The following is a 21,497-nucleotide window of genomic DNA, read 5'->3' on the forward strand; positions in this document are numbered from 1 at the left end:
AACCCGGCGCGTACCATAAGAACGCGGAAGGTCACCTTTCGCGTTCCTCAGGAACGCCGCGGGACGTGACAAAACGTCGGGATGTTACGCCTCGGGAGTGAGAACGGTCTGGCTCTCATTGCTATGTCCTGCACTTTTACCAGCTCGTATCAGATTTCATCACTAGCTCTTTACAGCATATTTCTGTATGGACTGTTGACAGAATTACTGTTTTGTGTGTTTGGGGGGTGGGAGGTTAGAAAGGGTGCACGCAAAGAATGAGGCCACACTCAGCAAACACAAGAATGACACTTCAAGAGTAAATGCTAAATCATTGAGTGGTGGGAGAACGGAAATTGAGGTGGATATTTAAATGTGTTTAGGGTGTTAAAGTAGCGTTACATATGGAATTTTACAGTGGAGGAGGGAAGAAAATGGCAGACACAGGGATAAGGAGGACGTAGATGAAGACAAAGAGAGCTGTCTTCAAATATTACTATCCCTGTCCATCAAGCCTGACTACCTCTCTCACACCTTCAATTTCACCTCTTGTTTGCACAGCCCGCCTCACTGTTTCTCTCTCCATCCCTCTACTTCCTCCCTCCCTCTTTCTTCCTGTGGTTTCTCAGCAGGACACCTCCATGGTATGGGTGACTGCGCCGACTCCCTCAGTGCTGTCCGAGTGGGTGCAGGCTCGTGAGCGGGATCCCTCCACGGAGCCGCCGCTGGTCAGGGAAGCCGTCCTGGAGCGAGCTAGGCGGGTCATACTGGCTGAGGGCACTGGGAGAAATTTCAACATGTCAAATTTCTTACATTTTTGAAAAAATAAATAAAAAAGTGCAATCAGTAGATGTTGGGGGGATGTAGGGAGCACATGCTAATGTGGATAACTGAAGAATATGTTTCTTCATAGCAGGTGAGAAACGGCAGCTGACTGGCTCATACAACAGTCATGAATTGTTAGGCTTGTTAATTAAAGCTGTTAATGTGTCTACCTGGAGACACATTAACAGCACCATGTACTCAGTCTGTGATATAATAAGCTCAGTTGTTCTCATGGGAACAGACTATGATTAGTGTGGAACTGGGTTTGTTTGGTCATTATTAAATGACTGCACTGAAGAAAGATAACAAGTTGAGCAAAGACATTTTTGGATTTCCTTAGAGTAATCAGGATTAAGTTAACCTGTATTCACACTTCACTGACTTATTATGGCTCCTTCAGGAAGGTGAAACAACCCAGAAAAGCATCCCTGACAGTTTTAACACCACACACGTTAGCCTACAGTTTTTCACTTACACAGTCAGTAGACAAAGACCAACATCAGGAGCCTGTTTTCAGCCAGTTTGCACATTAAAGTTTAATATTTCTTCTTTGACCTCCATTATTACCTGGGTATTTTGTTTTGCTTCCCACTGAAAATAAAACTAAAATTTGCTGATAGGAAAAATGAGCAAAAATCCATAATTTGTAATAAATTGGAATGCAAAGGTAACCCTGGGATATTTGAATATCAAAGCTGAGTTTTAAATAAGGTCAGAAAATCATGGCTATTTGCAGAAAAACACTCAAAGCTCTGGACTTAAAATTCTCCTATCAGGTAAGCTATGCTTTTTAAAATCTTCTAAACAAAGTTCAGTTCATTTCATTCCATCTTTCTGTGATACAAGGGAAAAATAAATTTTTAACCAGTGTAACTAAAAACAACTTGGTTTTGTCAACAGTTTATTTACGTTTTTTAAAGACATGGTGAATTATTGTTAACTTGGTCTGAAAGTCTTTGCTCAAAGCTAGCTGAACGCCATGCAAAGAGCAGGACTGGAGATGCAATGGTAAAGGAATGGGGGGAGTGGAAGTAAGGGCAGTATATTTTTCCATTGGAGGAAAAATTATATTTGATAAAACAAAGATGGGGGGTTAATGTCCTTAGGATAAAAGAAACTCCAAAAATGAGAGCAAAAGTAAAAAAAAAAATAACCATAATAATAATAATTAGCCCAAAATATTATATTCACAACCAAATGAAATTCAAAAGAAATTCTAAAATACCACAGTCATTGAATAGGGCAATAACAGGTCAGAGGTGAACGGGGAGGAGGAAGTACCTGGCCCTCCACTCAACCTCCGATCCTTCACATTAGCGACTGAAAGAACGGGGCAAGGAAGACAGAGGGCAAGATTAATATTGGTCATAACCCTCTGCATAAAATACATCATAGCACACTCACTCGACACTACAAAAATACACCTGAAAGTAAATTTTAAAAATAAAACAAAAAACACTGAATCCCACTCTGTCTCACTAACTATGGCGGTTTGGAGACTTACTGTAGCCCATCCCCTGCAGGAAATACTTGAAGGCTTCTGTCAGTTTGCCGGGCTGGAAAAAAAACACATCAGAGTTTTTATTCCACTCAATTCTGAGGAAACAGTGTCTTAAATGTGGATGGTGAGTTTGTGCTCTGTGGTGTTTTTATTTGTTTGTGTAGCAGCATCTTCATGATGCAAAGTGGTTTGTTTGTGTTACCTGTGTGAGCTGGGGCAGTCCACCAGAGTCAGCCATCTGCCACGGGAGGAGACAGCAGCCATCAGCCAACTAGCATATGATCAATCAACCATCTCTGTCTGTGTGACAGATCTATCTATCTATCTATCTATCTATCTATCTATCTATCTATCTATCTATCTATCTATCTATCTATCTATCTATCTATCTATCTATCTATCTATCTATCTATCTATCTATCTGTTTGGTGTCTTTGGTGGTCTATCATCAAGGTAAACAATGTCTATGTTATTATTTTTCTTGTATTTTCTTCTTTATGAAACATTCTGTCAGAATATATCGACCCAAGTATTTCTAAAGCTTGGGTTCAGTATTTCTTGTTTGTGAATATGTTCATAAATGTGTTCAGATTTATTATTCAACTTCTACACACTGAATTACTTCCAATGTAGAGTAATTAAGAAATAGCTATTTAGGATGTTTACCAAAATTAAACATATTTCTTTGAACAACACAACACTAAAGTAAAAAGGGTCAAAATAGCTTTTTAGAAAATTACTGAAAACTGAAACAAGTTGTTTTATTGCTGATGATCACACGTCTACTTTTCCTTTGTGTGTCTGACTTTAAAATGTTGCTTCAGTGAATCTACAGCAGTAGTAGGTGAAACGAGAGCAAACGTTTACCTTCAGAAAGGTGGTGTTGGTCGGGTCCAGTTTGGAGTTACACTCGACCTTAAAGACAAAACAGCAGGTTGAGCTGACTAAGCCAGATAACAAGAACAATCACATCTTTTTGCATGCTTTCTGATGACTTCATCAGGCAACATAACATAAATGTCCACACATTTACAGATAACATTCAAGTACAATCACGTTTATTTAGATACAGGGAAATTCAGAGTGTTTTACTAAAAACGTAATAACACACAAAAATATATTGTTGAAAGGCGTTCCTTTACTCTCAGGCAAAATAAGTGAGCTACTGTTTTTATAGTAGTGGTTTGCATGGCCTCACTGGTTACGTCAAAAATTGTTGCAGAATACAGAGCCGGGGGCCAAAAGTCACACTAGCAAGATTGGTGACACCATGATCAGTATGTTTCCCAAACTATGTAATTTTCTGCACACATACCAAATACAGTAACACTTAAAAGAGATTAACAAGATAACACAAGACAACACAAGATAACACTGGCTTCTTAGAGTTAACTCTTTCCCCCATAAAGTTGACATTGGATGACCTCCACTGTACCTTTATGATGAGTTTTGAAACCTCAGTATAAATCAATAAAAACATGGTTTGATGACCATTAGAACAGATTCTGGATTTTTCCTGTACAGGTAAGCTGTATAGGCAGAGCTCACCCTCTTCTGACTGAGCAAATGTGACGGATTGTCATGGTCCTGGGTCGGTGACTTTTTGTACTTTTACTTTTGATAGTTTTATGTATTATGACTGTTGTGTTTTAGTTTCCCAGGGTTTAGTTTGTGCTCCCTCTGTTTGGTGTCATCCCTGCCTGTGTATTACCTCTAGTGTAGTCAGGTCTCTGTGTTTAGCCCAAGTCTCTGAGTCTGTGTCTTTGCATGTGTGTGTGTGTTTTTCCTGTTTTACTTTGAAGGTCCGTGTGTGATCTCAGTATGTTCAGATTACGTTTCCCCTGTCCCGTCATGTCTGATTACTCCCAGCTGTGCCCGCCTTCTGTGTCTCATTCCCTCGTTATCCTTCTCTGTATTTAAACCTGTCTGCCTCTGTTAGTTGCTGGTTTGTCTGCGTGTCTTCCTCTGTTGTCGCTGGTTGTCTCTCCATGTCTCCTGCATCTCCATGTGTCTCTAGGTTTCAGGTTTGTTTTCTATGCTTAGTTTTCCCAGTTTAGGTTTTACTCAGTTCTGTTTTTGCCACCCTCGCCTTTGTTTGAGCACGCTCCTTTAATAAAGCTTCCTCACCTCAGTTGTGCTGCATCTTGGGTCCTTTAATAATTCCATACGGCTCGCCTCGTGAACCGTGACACAGATATTATCAAACTTACCCCTAATCCAAAGGGAAAAGAGTTAAACTTCTCATCTCTTACAAGGGTACATGTCATGTACCATTTAACCAGTTATGCCTAATATACTGCATATGCTGCGGAGACTTCCATACGGGTTTTACTGTGTCACTTTTAGCTTGGATTATATTTTTTAATTCCTCAGATCTGTTTGGCTATATTGCTTGGTTTTCTTTTTGGGGCTCTGCTGTTGTTCATGTCCATGTGATTGGCCATATTATGCCAAACCTTACATATGAACACACTCAAAGGTTGATTGGGGAAATGTGAGCTGACAGTGAGTTCATAACTAACATCCACCATCTTAATGAAGATATTCTAATTCTATTGATTTTAGACTTCAGTGCAAGAATCAAGTCTAAGATCTAAAAATGCAAATTGCAGTGAGCAAGCAACAGCTATAAAGCCAAATGAAACTGCTTGCTATAATTAAAAAAGACACGACACACCTTAAACTACTAACCCATATAGAGTGCTGGCGTGCTTTCAACACACACTGAAACACTTGCTATAGATGGAAAACTTTCAACTCCAAGATAAACAGTGTCAGGACTTTATCAGAGATGGTGAATGTATAGTCCATATATGGAGACGACCCAGATACTGCAGTATGCTGCAGAGATGACTCACTCCAGCAGGATAAGATTCATCTGCAGTGTGTGCACATACAGATGTGCACAGAAACACAAACGATGCCTAACTGCTCACATGTGGACATGCAAAAGCACATTCAGGGCATCACACAGAAACCAACGAGAACATGCTTTTGCTCTCTGCTGCATTTAATCTTTAATCCTTTACACAGATTCCAAAAATACATTTTTGGTAATCTTGACAAAATAAACACGTATAACTGTGAGATGAATGCACATCTGCACTTTTTTGAATAAAATAAGAATTTTTCTTAAAAATTTTTTTAGACAAGCTTCATCTGCTGATACAAAACTGCATATCAATTACAAATTATTTGCACAGCTACAACAAAACAGTTGCAAATTAGTTGCAGGAAATGCAAATGTGACTCTTATAAATATGCATCTCTCCATATTCCACTCACTCTGCATTAACAGAATAGAATGGAATAGAAATAGCCTTTATTGCAAAATTGCCAGGCAGATGGAGCATGCAAATTAGTAAGTAAAGGGAAATATGTATAAGAATATGTACAAAATGTGCCGTATATTTATGCTTAAAAAAAGGAAGAAAGAAAAGCGTAAAGTAAGTGGAGCATACTCAGCAGCCTCAGCTGGTCATATCAGCAGATATGAAATATTAATATGACCTCCATCTGTCACATCCAATAAATTAACCTCTGTTCACATCTCTCACTTCCTCGCTTCCCTTCCCTCCATCCCTGCTTCCATCTCTCCATCCTTCTATCTTTTCAAGAGGTTTTATAACAACAACATCACTCTCCCTGCATCTCGTTCTCCATCTCACAGAGGATGGAGTGATTTGATATCAATTTGAACAGGCGGCAGATTAACTGGTGCAGAAGCACACATATCTGGGCCACTTCAGACAGCCCCAGAGCGAGAACGAGGCCATCTGGCCTCTGGAGAACACGTACACAAATAGACACACACACCTATAGTACACCTATAGTAATGCAGACAGGCAGGGGAGAAGGAGGCTTGTAGAGATGTCTCTGCTGGCTGACCTGTTTCTTTATTCACGAATGAGCACAGAGTGAGAACAAAATACTGAACAGAGTGAGAACAGGTGGAGGAAGAAGGAGGGGAGGGTCTGCTGGTAAGCTAATTTTTATTTACTCTGACAAACTGAGTCAGCTCTGTGGGGAATTTATAGAAGCAACATAAAGACGAAAAGAAACTGATGAAGCACGGCTACTACATGATGAGACAAAAAGGTCACAGACTAATTCCAAGTCCCCTCAAAATAGTCATACAAGCCTAAGTGATCCCACTCTGCACATTTTCTCAAAGATAAGTTCATTAAGTGAGAAATGTTTAAAACCTGCAGAGACTTATCCACTGAATCTTCAGCTTTAATGAGCATTTAGGGGTTTCAGCTACTTATTCAGCTGTTATTAAAGTGCTTTAATGGTAACAGAGTAGAGGTTCTGGTACTAGTGGTTTAAGGCCATTTGGGGTGTGACCAATATAAAACCTGTGCGGGATCATGTTTGGTACCTAAACAGGGAGAGAGTTTTTGTTAAATACCCTGATGAATGCATTGGTCAAGCATTACAGTTGTTTTTATGGAGCTTTAGTGCATTCATGGTGGCCTTATTGGTGGCATCAGACAGACACAGTTAGTGATTAACACGTGAGCATTTAGCAACTAAAGAACCAGATCTTTCTCTAAGGAGCTGGTGGAGACCAAAAGCGAAGCTAAAAGAGCGTAAACTAGACTAATGTTTGTCACATTGCCAGAAACATTGGTCGGAATAAATGTAAAGTTTTGATGTTTTGCAAGTAGGAAAGAGAAGATTTTGATCAGTGTAGCTATCCAAGTAATGAATATAAAATATGAATCCAACTGAAAGATTTTTTGTTTGTCTTAACTGGCTTTAGACAAACAGAAAGAAAAAGAACAATGACTCACCACTCCTTCCTCTGCAGGCGCATTGTCTCCAACAACCAACATCACAGGACACCTAGAGGCCATCAGTATTCTTTGTGAACATCTTAAAAATTTTAAGCATTGACATGATTTTGCTAATTATCACTTACAGCACACGTAACTCTCTCAGATTAAATATATGTCTGTTGTTCTGCTGTCGGGTCCAGACTACATGTTTGAAGATGCCTTTTACAAGAGAATCTTTTACATTATATTATCTAATCTTTTATAGCTGTTTATAATATCATGTGACTGTATTTACTCAACACAAGAAACTCATTATTCTAACAGCTGGTCAGCTGATTCCAGTGGTGTGTCAGTCTGTCCAAAATTAACAAAAATAAAAGCTTTAACCTCCACTAAACCTTAGATAACACTGTGCTGTGATGGCACATCTGAAGACTTACTTCAGGGTCTTGGCGTTAAGCACTGTCCCACTGCGGTTCATCTCCAAGTCCCTCCGACTGAAAGGGGCAAGACAAGATAGACGAGTTTAAAAAAAAAAACGCTGCGTGTTTATGTTTGTTGTTACGTTTATTATTCATATTACATATATTTATATTACTTAAAAATACACTGAGTTTGAGCTTCCACCTGTTGTACATGTTCCAGAAAAGCTGCAGGTTGAAGTGATTGATGTTGTTGTTGATCTGCTGCCTGTAGCTCTGCACCAGCTCTGTGTTGCTCACCAGCTCCTCCTGCACAGAAATACAGCTGTGGTCAGTAGTACTCGCAGTTATACAAGAATAAATAATCAGTCGAATTGGATGATGACAAAATTACTTTATTAAAATTGTTTTTTTGTTTTTTTTTGTGCTGCTCTGTGAGGTTTAGCCCCCACTGAACTGGTGCTGAATGCAAACCCTAACCGTACCTGTACCTTTGGTAATCCGAATACTTGATGTTTGTTTTCAGTGTTATGATGAAATTGTTCCCCAAAGTTTTGTCAATCAAGGAACAAAGAAAACCATAATTGCTTCTTAGAATGAGGAACCTGTTATTAAACTTCAAAGAGTTACAGTAAACATATTTTCTTCCTGTTTTCCCGTCATGCTTGAACAATAACTGTAACTGTAATTTTTTTTGGACAATTACAATGTTTTTTCCCTGGCATAAACAGTTTTTGAAGAGAGCAAAAATCTCATATTCTAATGGGGTTTGGATTAGGGTTAGGTTTCTATGGTTTTCACCTGCAATGACTTTGACCTCAGAAACTTAAGCACACTGGAAATTAAACAACATTATGTTTAAAGGTGAGTTTACCTGGCTGAAAAGATGTGGCAGCACCGTATCCGGCAGAGCGCTGGTCAGACCTGACAGCTAAGGGAAACAGAGTTATTGCAATGAGAAATATAAAAGGCATACGTAGGCTGATAAATGTGAAAATGGATGGATTAATGGATGGACACAGTATAGGAGAGGTACCTTGGTAGCAGCCCAGTCAATCCATCCCTTGCCATTGGGGTCGATGTTGAGCAGAACCAAACCCTCTACCAGCTCAGGGAAGATCAGCTGAGCGTAAAAGACAATAGAATCTTTTTGCACACCTAAATGGAAATGCTATTGTTGTTTCATAAATAACAATGAATAACTTTTGACTTACAGCAAATTTGGCCAGAATATAAGCTCCAGCTCCAACACCGATTCCAACGATGCTCTTGAATCTAAACAAGATCAATGAGACAAATAAGGATGCAATGGTTTAAATAATTCATATGTGTGGATACCACAAGTATTGCTGCAGTGCCTACATGACAGAAAACTACTGTAGGACACACAGATGGGAAATTTATACGTGCAAAGAACAAGTGTTCTATATCTCAGACATGAAAGGTACTGTAGGCTCAGACTAAAATTATATCCAGCTGGCAACATCTGATATTTTCTAGTCCTATAAATTAATTTTCTACAGTTGTCATTAAATGAACTGAAAATGCATGACACTCGTTTTCATGTGAGGTGATTTTGTGTAGAACACAAATGGGAGCAGAAACATTTTTCTCTGATTTTGAACAATTTAACATGAAAATACAAGAAAAATACAGAATTTTTGTAAATTCAAAGCACAGAGCACCCACCCAAAGTGCTCCACAACAATGGGCAGCATGCCAGCCAGCTGGTCCATGGTGGGGTACTGGTACCTATGGAGAGAAAGTAATGACTCATTTCACTCGAAACAATTTAAAAATCTATCAGATTCAGAACTCAGATGAGTTATTCCCAACATTTTTCTTTCAAATGTCAACCACCCGTTATGCTGTGTAAATGGGCGCTGTTTAAAGTGAAAGTAATTATATAGAGTTCTATGTGCAGGATCTGGACGGTTCAGTGATGTCTCTGTTCCCCTCAGTTAATGGTTCTAGATAATGGCACTATCTGCACTCATGTTTAAACAGATTATGCACTATCATTGATGACCATTGATGAATGAAATTACCCTTTTTGTCTTTCTGTTTGTTGTGATTCCTATTAAGGAAACTGCTTAATAGGAATCACAAGTTTGAATAATAATAATTTTTGGACTGACCAGCTCATAATAAGACTTTTCAAATGTAAAACCATTACACCCCCATAAATAAATACAATAAAACTAGATAATAAAATTATTCTATAGTATAATCAATAAAGGGAATATCACAATTTAAGAAATTAATTCAATTAATGATTTAAGGCATAAAAACCTATAAAACTTCTCAGTTTGTAAATGACTCCACTAAACACGAGATAATTAATCAGGGAAGAATAAATAATTCTCCATTCATTAGATGTGTTTTTTGTACCCTTGTGGGAACTGTGATGCTCCAGTCTGCTGTCCCGGGGCATCGACGTGGCACACCACAAAATGCTTGGTGATCTCCTGCATGTCTTCATTACTGAAGAAAGTGTTGAAGCACAGCTTGTCTGTAGGAGAGTGAGGAAATAAGCAGAGGTAGCACGGGGTGAGAGGACGGAGGGCTGGGAGCAGAGGAACGTGATCACATTGAATGTGCACCACACTCTGAGAGGATCTTGAAGGTGGCCATCTGTGCAGCTCATCCTCTGCCAGCAAGGAAAGGCAAAGTCTCCTTCTAGCAAATCTGACACACAGCTTTTATTCACCTTTGTTTCTAACTGAACTGATGAATTTCTTTATTTTAATGTGGTTTTTACACTTTACAAAATGGTCTGAAAATGATCTTCAAATGTCACTGATGCTTGGTGATGAGAAAACAGTGAGAATAGCCAAGGGCTGCGTGGAGATGCTGCATATGCAGTAGTGGGACATTCATTGCACAAAAAAGAGAGGATCCATATTCTTTTCTTGGAAGGAATGTCTGATTTATTTCCAGGGTCACGGAGGATTTCCCTCACTGTAGAGCTCTATTTCCTGAACCACCACAGAGAACATTAAATTCTGAAATAGCTTCATGTATAAAAGATGTCAGTTCTCTTATGCCCTCCTCCCACCGGCTCTGCAGTTGGCCTATTTTCTGCTCATGTGTGTCAGACTCAGTGAAGCCATGCAGCAACATTGTTTCCTCCTTGGGCTCTGCCTGAGCAATGCTAATTAAACGGACCAATTAACAAGACAACTAGGCTAGAGATGAAAATCAGGGGAGGGGAGCTGGACGCTCTGACTTTGCCGCAGTGCCGGCTTGCGGGCAATAATATGAATGCTACGTGACCACTGACGTGAGAAGTTTCTCATCACCAACACGCTGAATCACCGCTCAGCTCTTTCACATTATACTCCTACTGACTCCGTGACCTACTTTCTCCCTCTGTACTTTCTTTATCTGCCTCTCGTTCTTCCTCTCCTTTTATTTCCCATGCCCTGCATCCTGTACAATTAGATGCACACTTTGTTTTCTTTCCTAACAATTTCTACTCCGTGACCTGATTTCTACTTCTTAAATGAGCCCTTCTCTCCCTCGGCCTCTCTCTCTTTTTGCTGCACTCCTAATCTCTTTATCTTTATTTCACTTTCTATTTTTTCCCAGCCCCCTTCTGTTCTCTTGTTCTCTCTTGATCTGTGTTTTTAATAGAGGGAACTGGCAGATTGCTGTGCCATCTGCTGATTGGGAGTCATTTTAATGGAACAATAAGCCCCCCACCAATTTTTCTTTATGCTTTCTATTTTTTACTGTGACTCCTTTCATCCCTCGCTCTTGCTCCATCCTATGTGATTGTGTGCTGCAGTCAACTGATTTAGTGACTAGCTGTGAATACTAATAGCCCTGTGGTTCTGCTGCAGCAGCAGAACATTTTCTATATGCATAATATTTGTGTGTACTTTTTTCTGGAGTGAGTGGATTTACGTGGGTTTTTTTCACCACCTGAGACAGACTGATGCAGAAAAATGTAGTCAGATATTTGCAGTCATACATATATCACCTCCGCTTCCTCTCATACCATCCTAATTCACCCCACCCTCCTTATCCCACCTCCACCCATCAAAGCAGCACCGCAGTGCCGCTGGCGCCGCCTCGCCTCCCTCTGCAGGATGTCCATGTTTTTCTGACCTACATTTCATCGATGCCTCTCAGCATCTCAATTTAAGACAAATGCTTTGGTTTTTTTCATTGTTTTTATTTTTACCCCACCTATGTATATGCCTCATTAAATTAAATTAAGTGCAGCAGTGCCTTTGCTCAATGATGGGAGTGTCATGACAGCATCCAGCTCTTGGTGCATGGAATGAAAATCAAGTCGCGATGATATGTTATCTAATGATGACAACATATTTTCTTGTCAAAGATAATTAATCTTGTCAAGCACCAAATGCACACAGCTTTTTAAGTAATTTAATGGTTTTTATTTGTTTCTGTGAGATGATGAAGTCTTTGCTGTGCTAGTTTTAGAGGAAACCTTTATATTGGTGATTGGAAATGACTGAAGGAGCTTTGAATGAGTCCCTCTTCAAATTAATCCTTAATTATGTTGTACTGGACTCTGGTGCAGTGACTCAGTACATCGTCTGTCAGAAACACAGAGACACTTTCATGTTCATGCCAAGTTTCTTCTGATTGGCTGGTTCTTGTAAACAGCAGGTTTGAACATTAGTTGTGGGCTTCTCCTGTGTTCATGGCGAGAGCTGACATCATGGAGAGCCAAGACTATAAAAAACTGTCAGCATGATTCACAAATATTTGACCATGGTTACGATGACCGTCCACCACTGAAATAGTATACATGCCCCAAACTGCTGACTCTAAGTCATTGATTACAGCGTAAAATGTTCATTTCATGTAATCTGGTCAAAAGACATTTTCTTGAATGGGACACATTCAGTTTATATCAAGCTGATTTCTTTAATAATTTTTTTAAAGAAATTAATTAATAAAAATCTAATCCAATACACGTGCTTCTTTTAAATGTGACTCAGGCTGAAAAAGTGTGTGTTTGTGTGTGTATGTGTGTGTGAGCGTGCAAAGTAAAGGTAGAAAGCCAATTATCACCTTTGATAAGTGCAGAAACAGGAGCATCTGTTAAGACACCAACACAATACTCACGGTTCAGTCCCACATCGTGGTAGGTGAGGATAGCGGGCTTGTTTCCCTTGGGCGCCCCTCGGATCACCACATGCAGCATCCCATAAGGGGTCTCAACATCATGTTCCTGTGAAATACACAAAAGCAGACATTTACCTGGTGGTTCGCACATAGTCGCCAAACAACTCCTTCAAGGGTGAACAGATGTCCTCATTAATCCGTTATCGCAAGAGTTTCCCTTTGTGCGCCAGCACACATTAAACACTCATAATTTCACCTTCTTTTTGTTGAACTTGCTCTTTTCTCATTAACAGCCAGTTCACACTACGCTCCTCATTAATCTTCCATGACAGAAGCAAGTGCAGCGATAATTAGTGGATAATCCTACAGATGATCTATTGGACGTTAATTTACTTAGAAGGTCGTGTTTTAAATAATTCAACAGTCAGTGGCTTTCAAGGTCTAGAGTCCAGACTCTGATGGACTATTTTAAAAAGCAGGAATATGAAATATGAAAACAATTTCAGTATCAGTGGCTAACTACTGTTTAGAAATTGCAAAAACAACTAAAATAATTCAGCTGCAAATTGTGTGGAGACTTTCAGTAAAAGTCATGACACCCTTTGGACTGACTGACAAACTGTCATCCAGTCTTACACCAGTGGGAGACACCATGTGTGGTTCTTGTGAGTTTGAGGCTCCAACTCTGAAAACAGCTCAACGGTCTCTAAACTGGAAACTGTCACTTCTGATGAGGGTTAAGCTAATCTTCATAACCTTTGTACACCTTTGGTAACACTTTAAAATAAAACCACTGCTAATACAGAAACAGAAACTGATGCTTAAAAAGAGTAAATGCTGATATTTTTTTCTATATGTTTATTTTATTTTGGCAGAAAACAATGTTTAAAAATAAACTGTCAAACTCTCTGTTTCACATTCAGAATAAGAAACATGACAGATGAATATTAGCGATCCATATCTGTGATTTGGGCTGATCTATGTTAGCTTTATTGTTTGCATTTATATTTTTGTTGGAATGTTGATATGTTTACCTCGAGGGAAAAATAATATGTCATATAAATAAACACCTTGAGCCGATGCTGATGTATATCTGCGCATCCCGACTTACATCGAAATAATGCAGAATCTACTAGAGATGCTCTTTTATTATTGTTGTTATTAATAATAAACAATAATCGTTATTTGTATGCAAAAAGACTCGCACGAATGCTTAGTATAAAATCCTTGGCAATTTAAAAGCTCCAAATATGCAAATATGGAAAAAAAAAATCATATTTCAGAGAATATGAGTCCTGTGTTTTTTACCGATGTGACATCATCAAATAACTTATGTGTGCAAATGTGTCGAGTTATGACCCACATTTTGTCAGCATCTGCTGACCACAAAAAGCCAAACTCAAAATGGAGGCAGGAAAAATGAGAAACCATCAACTGCGCAACTAATACACACACACACACACACACACTCTTCACACAGCAGAGTGATGCTTTGGGATTATTATGCCAGGTTCAGGCGGTAAACTGCACTGAAGCCTTTATTGATGCTGCTCCCACTCTGGTCTATATTTTCCACTCTGAAGCAAACACACGCTGACAGGCTGCCATTACTGTCCTCCCCTCAGCATCCGTTCACACCTTAAACTGTTCAGATGCAGAGAAACAACTGCCTTAAATTCTCTGTCAGCCTGCTGCTGTCAATCTGCAGCATCTCCGACGCCCTGCCTGCTTCTTCTAAAATAACACACAATCATTGTGGAGTTATTTAAATAACTCCCAAATGACTCACAGTGCAGAAATACAGCAGTGCCACGGATGCAGCCAAGTGACAAAATTCCACATAATCCTCTCTTCTAGCAGCAAATAGTCATGCAGCCGGATTATCTCTCTATTATTTCAGCGTTGACATCAGTGTTATCTGCAATCAGCATTCTAATTTGAGGCAGTTACTGCATCAGAGGCTTTGTTTGCAGTCTGTTGTAGTGACATTACACAGACACATGAGCTCCTCAGATAATTGCGATATCTTTAAGAGAGAATCCAAGCTTCCAACAATAACCGTCTGTGCAGCAACATGACAAAAGCGAATTATGTTATTTCGTTTGTATTACAAAACTAGGTGAACAGAAAGAGAAGGCTGCCTAGCCTGACCTGTCTCCCCAATGTGATGTTTGTGTATTGTATGTACGGTCGGCAAGGTCTGTCATCTCGGTTGTGGGCAAAAGACCTGCAACTGACAAATAAAGGCTATCTCATCTCATCATCTCATCCCAAGTATGCACCAACCTTACTCGTCTGCTTCAAGGTTGCATAAATGACACTGCAGAAGGATTAACACTTGCCCCACACGCCCTCGTCTGCAGAGGTATGCGCATCAGAGCATTGCACAGAATCTGTGTTAGTGCGCTTAAGTGTGTCAGTGGGCCAGAGTCAGAGCAGCCCATCAACTGACACTGACGCTGCAGTTTCAGCTGAATACAAAACAGCAGCACACAGCAGTACACAGAAAACACGCTGCTTTTATCTCCTGCAGCAACACCTGCGTTCTATATGATTCAGAATAAACAGAAGCATCACAAAATGAACTGGCAAAGAGCAGGAAAAGCAGTGTTTGTGGTGTTGATGACACTCAGGATTGGTCCTGATCAGTCACTCACCCCGTCCCAACACTCAGGCATGGCTCCCTCTCAAGTCTACGCTCAGCTGATGAAGAAGAAGAGGAGGGTGCAGACAGGCAAGCGAGCAGCCAGACCTCTCCTGTGTTACGGGACTAGGTCCTGGTGAGGGTGGTCTGCAGGACGAAGGGTTGGCTAGTGGATGCTGCAGAGTCTTTGTCTGCTTTGCTGCGCTCCCAGCCACGCTCTTAAACAAAGAGCTGGAGCCGCCCTCCCCACTCCCACTCTCTCTCTCTGACATTCTGCAGGCACCCGAGGCAGGCCGGAGACAATTGGCTCACCGTGCTGCCTCCCCTCCCCTGGATTGGTCCGCTGGCCTGTGAGTCTTCTGTGGCTCTCGCATCAGCACCACTGCTCTACTTTTGATCTTGTTTTGCTTTGCTGTTTTTCTCAGCAACCAGTTACCTTTGAGCCTTTTCCTCTTCATGAATTATAGAAAACGTTTTGTTAAAAGCCTTTACTGTGTGCCAGACTGGACATGGCATTTAATGTGGTGATGAGATTGATTATTATGCAGTTAAAGGATATCATAAAAAGCCAAAAGGAGAAAACTGAGCTTTTGACTCACAGAGATTACTTGTACCTGATTGAGCTGAGTATAGCTGAGTATGTGAGACTTTGTTCATGTTTAATCTGAGCTTCAGACACCAACCTTTGGGGCAAGCAACAAGCAAAACTCAGTGTATGTTTGCATTCCTGGAAGTTAAGTACCAGCGAGGAGCATTTAACTAGACAGAGGTTTACAGCAAAGGAGTCACATGGGCCAAAGAATGAGTGGTGAGTGAGCCACATGAAGCCAAAGAGGTCAGACATTTAGGTACTGACAGGTATTGAACTGGTAAAGACAATGTACACAGAGTACAGCGAGCAATCAGTGGCAACACCTCAGCGTGTGTTGCAGATGATATACATCAGCAGGATAAAGTAGCATAGCACAAAAAAGCAACATGATGGGAATAGATAAGAAAATTAAAGTATCCCAAGAGAGGGCGCCACATACAAAGCTTGCTTAACATCTAAAAGACTGTAAGACGTCCTCACTCAAAGCTGGCAGCAAAAAGTAAGGTGAGCACCTGTGTTTTCCCTCCACCTTCATTTCTCTGGTCAACAACAACATTTTTCTGTGGGGGTCAAGCAAGACTCGCCATCACTATCAGACACCGTGCAGCTACAGTAGGAGAAATATTTATTTAATGCCCTGCTGAATTTGTAAGCTTGCTCACCACTAAGAAATAAAGAGACTCTGATTTTCATGGTCATTGCATTTTGCTATAGAAAATCTGTGGAGGCAGCTGAAGCTTCAAGTTAGCAAGCGGCAGCCAAGGAACGAGACGTGTGCGGACCTGGTGGCTGCTGTGCTCGCCAACAAGGGTTTCTTCACCAAGTACTAAGTCATGTTTTCCTTGGGGATCAAATACTCATTTAATTGTAAACAAATCAGTTTATAGCTTTTATTTGATGTGCTTTTCTGGAGTTTTTGTTGATATTCTATCTCTGTCAATTAAATTGAAACTACAATAAAAAATTATTTGTAAGTGAGCAAATTTACAAATTCAGCAGAGAACAAAATAATTGTTTCCCTCACTTTATGATGGGGCATACAGCTGGGACAGGGTGATGATCTGAGGGCAGAGACATAGGCCTGGGTTGTTTTTAAGCACAATAAATTAAGGTACACTGAGTTTAAACTCAATGCACAACAGTATTGATACTGTAATCGTGTGCTTGTGTATCATAAAACTCAGCTACAATAATACAGCCATCTGCCCAGCATGGTGTGGCAGATTTGGGTCATGGACAAAGACTCTCTGAGGGTGTCCTGTGCTGTCTGGCCCTGGGACACTGTCAGCAGAATATTTGGATCCTGCGAGCTGCAGTTTTAGGTCTCTGTGGATGAAGTGTGGTGTCCTGCTGTGAGAGCTTGCCGGAGCTCAGAGTAGCTTTTGTTATAGATGGAATCGTGCATGCTCAGCAACATTGCTGAAGTACGTGTGGTACGTGTCGAAGTCACATCCACATGAATGTTAGTACCTGATGTTTCCCTGCAGGGTATTGCTCTGTAACAGGATCGTTGGTGTTATCAGTCTTTATCTTTAATGAATAATACTGTGTACAGTTGCTGTATTTCTCCATTTTGAGGGAAGCATGCTAAGGTGGAGAGAGCGAGGGATACGTGCATGTTCTCATGGCTGGGATGGTGTCTGAGTGACTATCGAGCTGGCTGCAGACCCTCCCCCTCTTCTCTCTGCGCTCTCATTTAGCAGCCCTGCATTTAGTCCTGTCTCTCAGTTCTCCCTCTTTCCTCTCCCTTTCTGCCTTCTTTTCTTTCCCACTCTATCCCCCTTTCCTGTTGAGAGAGAGCGCTCGACATGCTGACTTAGTAACTGTAAACACCACTCTTTGCTTTCCCATCCTTTCTCTTTTACTTTGTCCCCCCTTTCCCTTCCTGCTGGAGATTAACTCTCTCCCTGCTGAGTCTGCATCATGCTGTCTGCGTTAAACATACAGTCTCTGCCATCAAGCTTTCGAGGAGCAGCAATGGGAAAATCAACGCAGAAACGGATTCAAACGCAGGAATGAAATACAATATGTTGCTCATTAAATGTCAAACATTTTTATCTCAGCAGCAATTCGTAGGCCCACGCAGGCACAACTATTCTGATTCCTCACGTCTTTTTTCAGATCATAATTTAAATTTGGTGCTGATCTATAATCATCTGAATGTCTATGAGCATTTCTACCAAAAATTTCACAATAAACTGATGTTTTCACATCATGTGATGAATGTAAATTTTAACCCAGTCAGTTCTTATACGCCTATATTAGGTCTACAGTCAATCAGTCTGCCAGCTTTAGAGGAAAAGAAAAAAAATTTTTTTTAATACAAAACATATAAATCATGATGTTTTTGTACACTTACTTTTAGTACCTCGACCTAACCAAAGAGTGAGTGAACATGAAAAAAGCCTCAAAGGGAACAGAAAGAAAATGTTACCAACTGGGATTAAACCTCAGTCCTCTGGAAGAAAATGTTCCTTTTACCAACAGCTAGAAGAATTTTTATGATGCAATCTTTTATTTGTAAAGAGAACAACAGCTTATTCACACCGTAGCCCGATAGACCAAAATAACGTTTTGAAATTTCCGTCCCTTTAATACGAGCAGCTTTACTGTGTGACTACAGACGCAGTGTCCACTGTTAGTTTGTGTGCAAAAATAAAAATGGCACATTGTGATTTCACAGCAGCCTACGCACTGTAATTGTTTCTTGGACAAAAAGGAGTAGATGCCCGCTGATATTTTGTTTACTATTAAAACCATAATCTGCATTTGTACATAAATGACAGTAATTTAAATCCCAGTGACTCTTCCCTACAATTCTAAAGTCTGCTTTTGGCACATTTCAGGAATCTCTCATCCGGCAAAGCTTTGTTCAATACTCTGATCAAACCAACTGCACATTTTCACAAATTCAGCAGAGATTTTTTTAGCTCATCGTCCATCTCCAAACACCTTACGATCGTAAAATTAGAACTGTTGATGAAGAGATGGTGTTTATTTATGGCTGTAGATTCCTGGGTTACAGCTGATCACTGGTTATATTAAAATACAGTAGCTCAAACAGCTGCAAAACCTATTTCCCCAGCACGGAGATGCTGAATTCTATAAGGCAAAACCACAAATATGTGTCTCTGAGTCTTCTATCAAAAGTTACAGCTAACTCTAAGGATTCAGTAATACTAGCTGTACCTCTTAACATGTTCACTCTGAAACTGGAGAAAAGGAGTTCAAATGTTTGTTGCGTATAAACAGAATGAAGCAACATTATTTTATTTCACTTGGATATTAGATGCTTTAAACTGTTTTGGGCATTTGCAGTGGAGGGATAGTGGATATATTGGACAGTGAATACAGAGCTGCCAGGCAGGAGGAAAAGAGGAAGATGACAGATAAGATTGATAAATGTAGTGAGAAGCAGAGGGTTGGTGAGACAGTCCTGTCCCCTAAAGGGAGCAGCACAAAGAACAAGAAGAGGCGCAAGAAGTTCTGAACATCTGTATATTTTGTCTTTTGTGAAACCGTGCACAGTTATCGCTTGAGAAAAAAAGATCTCACTGCAACAGCCTGTTTAAATAAAGCTTTTAAGCTCCTTTTACTCAGGGAATAATTAACTAAGCTTATTTAAAACAACATGTGTATTAGCAGTGTTTCTGCAGTCAGAGCTGTGAATGTGAAAGACTTGGGGTTTTGTAATTAGAGTCAGCCCATCAGCTGCCACTATGTGCCTCCATTACATTAATGAGCGCTGTAATTAAACAATATAATGCAGATCGTTTGCATTATGCAAACAAATCACAAAGGGATGCAAAACTACTACAAAAAAACACAAAAAGAAACCCAACAACAGCACAAAAGCAGCCATAAAATGACTTTAAACAGTTAAAACGTGAACCGACAAGGATCCAAACAGACCACAAAAACACTAAACCACAAAACGAGATGCCAAAGAACTGCAACAAGTTTTTCTGCCCCACATCTACTGCGTGTAGTGGGTCGAGGCCTTTCCTGGCTTGCTCTACTTCGGGGCTTTCCTTTTGATCTTAGATGCTGAATTCTGTCACTCATATTTTTGTTGAAGTCAAACTGTTTTATAACAAACTGTAAAGTCCTTTAAAAATCATTTTCATCTTTAGATCACACACATGTTCATACAGTCCAGTATCAATGCTGATGTTTTAAAAATAATGACGTACTTTGTGTCACCACTAGAAAGCTGTGTGAGAGCTCCTTTATCAGTTGAGCAATCACGATGGATCATGGAGGAAGTAGTAAAAACTTTCCCTACCCTACCCATCGTACACAGACTTTCACAGAAATCGCACATCACGTGGAAAAGAATGACTTTTATAAGTGAGGCAGAAACCTTTAAAATGCAGCGTTATCATCTGAAGCATCAGGTGGAAGTGTAAAGCAGACGTGTTCTGTGAAACGTCTGACGCTCAGCACACGTTTGATTAAAATAAACCAGCAGAGGTGAAGTGTGAAGCTCCACTCAAGGCTTATTCACCAGATTATGTAACAGTTCATGAAGGTTTATTCAGGTGTTATTAGCTAATTAGCTGGGTCCAGTTAAAAATCATGGCCCAGCAACTCATAGTCAAGTTGATGACAAAGTCGTTTTTGCTGTGAAAAGCCCTCGTTGTGAGTTTGTTTTATTGATTTATTGTTGGCTCTGTTGTAATTCTAGCTTTTGCTTCCCTCCTGTGTTTTAATGTGTATTCTCTGAGTCTCAATGGGACTACATGTATAAATAAAAGTTTAATTAAACGTTCCGGGAATGATAATACTTCAAATGTGATGCAGGTCATAAAATGTGCAAATTTAGATAACAGCAGTTATTCTACTTGATGTTTGTGACACTGTGATGCCTCTTTATGGTCAGCTCTGTGTTCTATGTACCAAGTAGCCAAAATGTAACTTATATATTCAAGGCCACATTTTAAGAGCTAAACTACTCAGCTAAACCAAGTCAGCACCAATGACACAAATATTTAAGAGCAAAGGTTGCACAAGGAAGCAGGCTGAGTTGAAGGAGGATAAGATATTCTTTGCTGATCCCCATATGGAAACTCATTTACTGAATTAGGAGCAATTAGCAGCTATCATAAGGTGTCAGGGGACCAACTCGAACCTGCAAGCCTTGGTCCAGGGAGAATTAATCAGTGCCAGTATAAAGAGAACACACACAGAAGGGTCCCACTCTGGCCTGCATTCAAACCTAGTGCTAACTACTGAGCTATTGGACTGGCCATAAGGACAGAGAGGGTGTTGAGACTAGTAGTTAAACATATGCCATTTTATGACCAGTAGTCAATGTAGTAAATTAGGTTAACAGATGTAGGCCATATATTATCCTTTAGTTCTGATGGTGTGCTATGTATGTAGTTTAGTCTCTATTATACTTGTAGTTCATTAGATAAAGTGTGCATTACTCTGTATCCTTGATCAGCTGTGAATGTCTTACACTGTTTTCTTGAAATGTTTTATTGCTGAATCATGTGAAGTAGACTAGGTGTCTGGGCAGAAGAGATAAAACCACATTCCTTAACCCCCTTCCTACTTCACACAGAAAGACAGGGAGGCAAGGTCAAGGAATTAGAAAACATATGAAGATGCAGCTTTTATGACAAGGAGGGGGGCTGTTACTAGC

General features: G+C 40.1%; 1 protein-coding gene across 2 annotated transcripts in view; it reads right to left on the reverse strand.

Moving 5' to 3' along the window:
• Positions 1-604: 604 nt before the first annotated feature.
• ndrg4 (NDRG family member 4) overlaps positions 605-21,497 on the reverse strand; it is a 59,558-nt gene continuing 38,665 nt past the window's right edge. The window contains exons 1-15 of one of the 2 annotated variants that reach the window (XM_085358766.1): positions 15,269-15,289; positions 12,612-12,717; positions 9,900-10,020; positions 9,198-9,260; positions 8,723-8,783; positions 8,545-8,631; positions 8,383-8,439; positions 7,714-7,817; positions 7,527-7,583; positions 7,102-7,153; positions 3,173-3,220; positions 2,508-2,543; positions 2,309-2,360; positions 2,086-2,124; positions 605-759 (exon numbers count right to left, since the gene is read on the reverse strand). In XM_085358766.1, the coding sequence (XP_085214892.1) occupies positions 605-759; positions 2,086-2,124; positions 2,309-2,360; positions 2,508-2,543; positions 3,173-3,220; positions 7,102-7,153; positions 7,527-7,583; positions 7,714-7,817; positions 8,383-8,439; positions 8,545-8,631; positions 8,723-8,783; positions 9,198-9,260; positions 9,900-10,020; positions 12,612-12,717; positions 15,269-15,289 (1,059 nt within the window). Of the gene's footprint in view, positions 760-2,085; positions 2,125-2,308; positions 2,361-2,507; positions 2,544-3,172; positions 3,221-7,101; positions 7,154-7,526; positions 7,584-7,713; positions 7,818-8,382; positions 8,440-8,544; positions 8,632-8,722; positions 8,784-9,197; positions 9,261-9,899; positions 10,021-12,611; positions 12,718-15,268; positions 15,290-21,497 lie in introns of those variants that run through there. The other variant, XM_085358764.1, reaches the window with a different exon arrangement.

The sequence above is a fragment of the Diplotaxodon limnothrissa genome, linkage group LG7, assembly GCF_057381915.1.
Source record: "Diplotaxodon limnothrissa isolate DT_005_m linkage group LG7, D_limnothrissa_male_GT1.1, whole genome shotgun sequence".
In the NCBI taxonomy this organism is placed as follows: Eukaryota; Metazoa; Chordata; class Actinopteri; order Cichliformes; family Cichlidae; genus Diplotaxodon; species Diplotaxodon limnothrissa.